Source organism: Odocoileus virginianus, chromosome 10 (genome assembly GCF_023699985.2).
Source record: "Odocoileus virginianus isolate 20LAN1187 ecotype Illinois chromosome 10, Ovbor_1.2, whole genome shotgun sequence".
Taxonomy (NCBI): domain Eukaryota; kingdom Metazoa; phylum Chordata; class Mammalia; order Artiodactyla; family Cervidae; genus Odocoileus; species Odocoileus virginianus.
The window spans coordinates 73,054,915-73,060,973 of NC_069683.1; the positions used below are offsets into that span (position 1 = coordinate 73,054,915).

General features: G+C 54.7%; 1 protein-coding gene across 1 annotated transcript; it reads right to left on the minus strand.

Annotated features, from left to right (window-relative positions):
* Positions 1–1,149: 1,149 nt before the first annotated feature.
* Positions 1,150–3,535, minus strand: IZUMO1R (IZUMO1 receptor, JUNO). The gene is made up of 4 exons (XM_020887838.2): positions 3,398–3,535; positions 2,113–2,301; positions 1,549–1,684; positions 1,150–1,418 (listed from the first exon to the last, which is right to left on the minus strand). Exons 1-4 carry the CDS (start codon positions 3,533–3,535, stop codon positions 1,150–1,152), a joined length of 732 nt encoding a protein of 243 aa, XP_020743497.2.
* Positions 3,536–6,059: the final 2,524 nt, after the last annotated feature.

Genomic DNA, 6,059 nt, shown 5'->3' on the forward strand with positions numbered 1-6,059 from the left:
ATTCTGAGCACCTCACTTACAGAGCTCTCTCCGCAGGTGTTAAAACTTGAGGGCCATGCCTCAAGTTGGGGCTTTGCTGCAATGAAGATGTATGTACCAGGGAAGCATGGGAGAGATGTGGGGTGGTGTTGGCTGGCTTTCCCAGCTCAACCACAGCCTTACTAGATGCTGTGCTGTGCCAAGGAGAAGGACGTGGGGAGGCACCATCTCTGCTGGGAAGGTCTGAGGGTCTGAAAGTTTCTGAATGGATGTGTGGGCTGACAGTCTGCTTGCAGAAGGGACGTGAAGGCCACTTTCTCTGGTCCCATCCTGACTCTTCTCTCTTGGTCTTTACGACATGCATAGCACGAGAAGCACAGTCTATCCTGACAGACAGGGGACTGTGTTTTCCCCTTTTCTTAAGTTAAAATCATCTGATCCACCTTCTCATTCCCCTTGGCAGAGGGGGAAACCATAGGAGTCTTCAGCAAAGGTCAAAATACTTGTCCAAAGTCATATGGAAAATGGTAAAGACGTTAGAACTCAGGCTTCCAGCATCTCAGACCAGTGTGCTGTGATGCTGAGGTTAAAATGAAGAGGGAAAGCCTATTTGAGGCTGCAGCTTCGATCTTGTTGTCCCCCAGAATCGAGCACATGGTCTGGGTGGCCCCATGGTTCCCCTGGCTTTATTTCGTATGGTATGTTGCTACTATTGAAGAAAGGGGAGTATTGAAAGCGCTCTCACCAGAGGTGTTGTAAGGATATAGCAGGAGGGCCTGGCGTGTATTAAGAAGTTTATTTTCCTTAGGAAAGCGACAACCAACTTGGAGATGTCACTACAGCTGGGGTCACACTGAAGGAAAGGTAGGTGCTGTTTTGTTGGAGACATCACAGTGGGAGGGGAGGCCAGGGTGGTCCCCCTCAGCTCTGCCGGGAGAGCCGGGGCGGGCACTGGGTAAGAAGGGCCTGGGGTTCCACATCAGAGTCCCCCGCCTTAAGACAGGAGGGGCTGGTCTCTGGTGCCTTCCTGGCCCCCAGCTGACTTCCAGGCCAGAGAGGCCCAGCAAAGCAAACCTAAAGGGACTGAAGGAAGGTCCCAAGGAAGAAGGCCGCCGTGGTTGGGCCCCCCACTGGGGCGGTGCAGGAGAGGGTGTTGGAGGAAGGGGGCTCTCAGGAGAGAAGAGGCAGGAGCAGAGGGAAGGCCAGGAGCCCCGGGCAGCGCGTCCAAGAGCGCGCGGGGCTGGCGAAGCGGCGGGCCACCTCCGCGTTGGGGTTGCCCCGGGCGGGCTCGAACCACTTCTGCAGACATCGTCCGCTGCCCCTGCGCTCCGGGCTCGCCCTGAAGGAGCCACTCCAGATACGCTCACACAGGTCGGCAGGCGTGGGGAAGTGGTGCGGGAAGGGGCGGCAGGAGGCCTGCTCTGGGCAGCGAGGCTTCCCTGCGGGGGCCAGGCACAGGCCACTCAGCCACCCCCGTCTGCACGGCCCCGGGACTTGCCCTGGGGGAGACCCGAGCTTGCATCTGCCCGGGGGAGGGGGGCCTCTCGGGCACTGCCTAGCCTCACTCACCCCGACTCCAGGCCCAGCCGCCGAGCCAGTTGGACTTGCAGGTGTGGGAGGTGCGACAGTCCGCCCACCAGCGCTCACAGTCCTCCAGGCACAGGGGCGCGTCCAGAACCCGCTCCGCCTGCCCGCGCGGGCCCACCTGGGTGCGGCACAGCAAGAGGCAGAACTGTCAGAGCATCAGTTTGAAGACTGTCTACAGCTACAGTGGTAGTTGGGTCAGGTACCATTGGAACATATTCTCTTAACAACACTGCTAAATATTTTACAAATGAGAACAAGGAGGCTAGAAAGTTTGTACACGGCTCTCTTTCTACAGACAGGAGAGGGGACCCAGTGCCTCCATCCTTCTGTTCTCCCGTGACCGCTCTCCCCGCAGGCCGTTCTCTAGGGTCAGAGGGAACTTCTCCGTCCTTCTCTCCAGCGGCAGCCTCTGACTCTGCTCTTGTCCATAGCTGTCTGCTAGCGTCTTGGAGCTGAGCCTCTTAGGCACACGGGTGGATGTCAGGTGGGCCCTGCTGGACGTGTGCCTCCCTCCCGCTCCCCCAGCCCCAGCCCACCTCTCCCCACCTGCTGGATCCAAGGCCCCAGGTTGGGGGAGCACTGGTAGAAGCAGATGGCCTGGAGGAAGTGCCTCTGGCAGTCCGGCATCATTAGTCCGCAGTGAGCCAGGCTGAAGTTGTAGAGCAGAGACACGTCCAGGTGTGCTTCCCAGCTTGTATTGGCCGTGCAGCAGGCATTGTCCTTCCAGGGGATGCACTGAGAACAGACCAAGATGCGAAAGCCATGGGAGAAGGGGCAGGGGGGTGATGAGCAGGTGGGCCATCCGCTAGAAGATGACCCAGCAAGTGGGAAGTTTTTAGGTCCGTGTCCAAGGGGTGGAAGGAATGCTGATCATTTGTCAGTGTCCTCAGTCACTCAGTCGTGTCTGAGTCTTTGTGACCCCATGGACTGACTGTGGCCTGCCAGGCTCCTCTGCCCTTGGAATTTTCCAGGCAAGAATCCTGGAGTGGGTTGCTGTTTTCTACTCCAGTTTGTCAATATTCACACCCAAAGGATGCCTGGACACTGGCCGCTCTGCCACAGACTGCACATCCCCTAGGGACGGGGCTTTCAAGGTCTCAGATCCTGGGGCCAGTGGGGGAACCCAAGACCCTTGGAAGTGTGGGATTGCACTGGAGGAGGGCGCCTGCAGCCAAGAAGGGCTCACAGGAGCATGCCAGCCCTGGTCCTCATCCCTCATCCCTGTCAATCGCCTTTAGGAACTTGGGGAGGAGTCCCTTAGGTCTTATTTTTTCCCCCAGGGCCTGCCGGTGGGAGGGCAGAGGAGACAAGCCTTGCTTGTTGGAATCTAGGCTGACCACTGATGAGTCTCTGGGATCACCATCCGCCCTGACTCAGAGTGGCCAGGCAGCTCAGGGATGGAAACATTGAATCAGTCGGCATTTACGGTCTCAAAGGTCATAACCCCCCTCCAATGTGGCCTTTGCCCACATCTCCGTCTAGGGACTTCCCCAGTGGCTCAGACAGTAAAGCATCTGCCTACAATGCGGGAGACCCGGGTTCAATCCCTGGGGTGGGAAGATCTCCTGGAGAAGGAAATGGCAACCCACTCCAGTACTCTTGCCTGGAAAATCCCATGGATGGAGGAGCCTGGTAGGCTACAGTCCATGGGGTTGCAAAGAGTTGGACACAACTGAGCGACTTCACTTTCACTTTCTTTCTGTCTAGGGAACCAAATGATTCAAGATGGACAGGGGTTCAGAAACCCTCTTGGTTTTTTTGTCTCTTCCCTGATCTGCCAAAGCAGTGCCCACCCCCCCCTCAACCCCCACACCAGGACTGGCCCCCTTACCTCCTCATAGAGCTCAGCCTCTGGGCCGGGCTCTGGCTTGTGGGGCTTGGCATTCATGCAGACGTTGAGCAGCTCACGCCCAGTGCATGTTGGGGGCACTGCCCACAGCCCCAGCAGGAACCGCCACCACCATTCCATGGCCTGCCACAGAGAGGAGCCCTGCTGTGATGGGCAGAACCCTTCACTCCACACCCTGTCACCCCTGGAGCCAGCATAGTCTTCAAGCTTCCCTCAGACTCCGTGACGCTTGGGCTGCTTCTAGGATCTTTATCTGAGGGGGCATCGTAAAATGTCTCATCCCAACAATGTGCAGATGTCAAAGCAGGCTAGGGAGGGAAGAGACCAGCCCCAGGGTGAGGGAGCATTGGGGTGGACTGGCTCCAGCTTTCCCGGAGACCTTCTCCGGCCCTTCTCCACATGGAGACAGCCTTTCTAACTCAGTGACATATGGGCTGGGAATTCAGAGCTCCGACCTTGGGTGAGTAACTCAACACACACTCAGTAAGCAGACTCTTCATGGGGCCAAGGACACAGTGGGACTGGCTAGTATGTCGAATGCAGTCCTAACCCAACTCCAGCCCCTGGGCCCATAGCTTCTAGAGTTCCCTCCCCAGTTCCCTCTGGGCAAAGTCCTTTCCTCTCGAGCAGTGAGGGATCCACTTCTACCATCCCTAACTCATCACAAACCCAGCCTGAGTATGGGGCTGGGGAGCCAGGCGCCCGGCAGCATTGCTGGCATCTCAGAGCAGGGAACGTGCCCATGCCATGGCGTCTGCCACATGCAAAGCCATGTCCTGTTACTGAGACGAGGAGGCCGGCTTTCCCCTTGATGCTTGTTGTGCCCTGTTTCCAGCTGTTTCCTGGGTAGTTCTCAGAATGGGAGAGAAACAAGCAAACAAAAAGGGCAGAGGCACACCCTGTCCCAGGCACACAGTCCTGCAGGAGACACCCCTCAGCCTTCACCCACCCCAGAGCATAGGCCCCACGCTTCTCAGGAACCCTCTGTGAACCCACCATGATGGAGCTGAAAACCTGCATCCCAGCTCAGGCTGAGAGCCTCAAACATCAGGGGTAGAGACCCCAGTCCCACCCTGGGAGCCCATTTGTCATTTGGTCACTATGTCGTGTCTGACTCTTTTGCAGCCCCGTGGACTGCAGCTTGCCAGACTCCTCTCTCCATGAGATTTTCCAGGCAAGAACACTGGAGTGGTTTCCCATTTCCTTTTCCAGTTAGAGCCCATCCACGAGTCTGAACCTAAGGCTATTCACTCTCCTCAGCACCAGTTTCAAGCACAGATATGGCATGGGGTATTTCAAAGAAGCAGGGCATCAGGTGGACAGAGTAAAGAGGCTGCCCCTTCTAGTATTTTCTTCATACTCACTTTTAAAGCAGGAGCCACACTATCCCACCTCCAGAGATTGTAAGGATGAGGAGAGAGTGATGATCCTGGCTATTTATTCCTCCAAGGTCAGGTGCAGGAGCTGAGCTTCAGGTGGCTCCAGTTAGCAACACCATCTTACCCACGTGTCAGGGCCTCCTGTGGGCGGAGTCTCCCAGAGAAACAGACCATGGAGAAATAGATCCTGGGCTCTTTAGTTAGATCTTGAGTTCGCCTCTCAGCTCTGCTGTTTATTGAGAAACTGATCATGAGAAAATGACATAAACTCTGAGTGTCATTTTCCCTGTCTGTAGAAAAGGCTGTTATGATGGGATTGTTGGGAAAAAGAAAGAGAAATTTCCTGCAAAGGACCTGGCATCGAGCCTGGCAAAGAGTAAGTCTAAATGGTTTTTATTCTTTTTTTTTCCCTTCTACAAAGCATGTCATTATGCACGGGAAGCCTGGCATGTTACAGTTCATGGGGTCACAAAATTGGACACAACTTAACCACAAATGCACAACAATTATGCATTTATTTTTGCATTATAAAATTATATATGTATTAAAAATAGAGGAAACAAAGAAAAGTGGGAAAGACAATATCTATCATGCTACCTCCAAAATGCTCCCTTGTGGCTCAGCTGGTAAAGAATCCACCTGCAATGCAGGAGACCTGGGTTTGATCCCTGGGTTGGAAAGATCTCCTGGAGAAGGGAAAGGCTACCCACTCCAGTATTCTGGCCTGGAGAATTCCATGGACTGTAGAGTCCATTGGGTCAAAGAGTCAGACACAACTGAACAACTTTCACAAGGTTTTGGGAAACATACTATTTTGAGTACAAAAGTGCAACTTGAGTACTCTAAATGTTTTTTATTCTTATCCTTTCATCCCACAAAGCCTTTCTTGCTCAGCCTTGTTCCAAAGCTCTCCTTGCCCCGTCACCTGCTCAGTCCTCTGAGATAGGTCACCTGGGTTGTAATGGTGATGATGTCCTTTCTCAGCCCACAGGAGACAGGCTTCCTGCCACAGTGAGGATTCGGCAGCCCAGTGATGCAGAGATGAAATGGGGCCTCGGGAACCTAAGGGTTTAGATGTGTGCCCAAGGCCAAAGCACACAAAGCCAAAAAAGTCACTCCAAGCCCAGGAAACAGCCTCCCTTGGCATGCAAGGAACATTGAACTGTGAGAGAGTCTGCAGGTGGCCTCCACATTTCACAGCAAGGTCATACTCAACTAAGGAGAGGCTGGAGACTTGGCCAGGACTCTTAGGAGAGTCCCAAAGA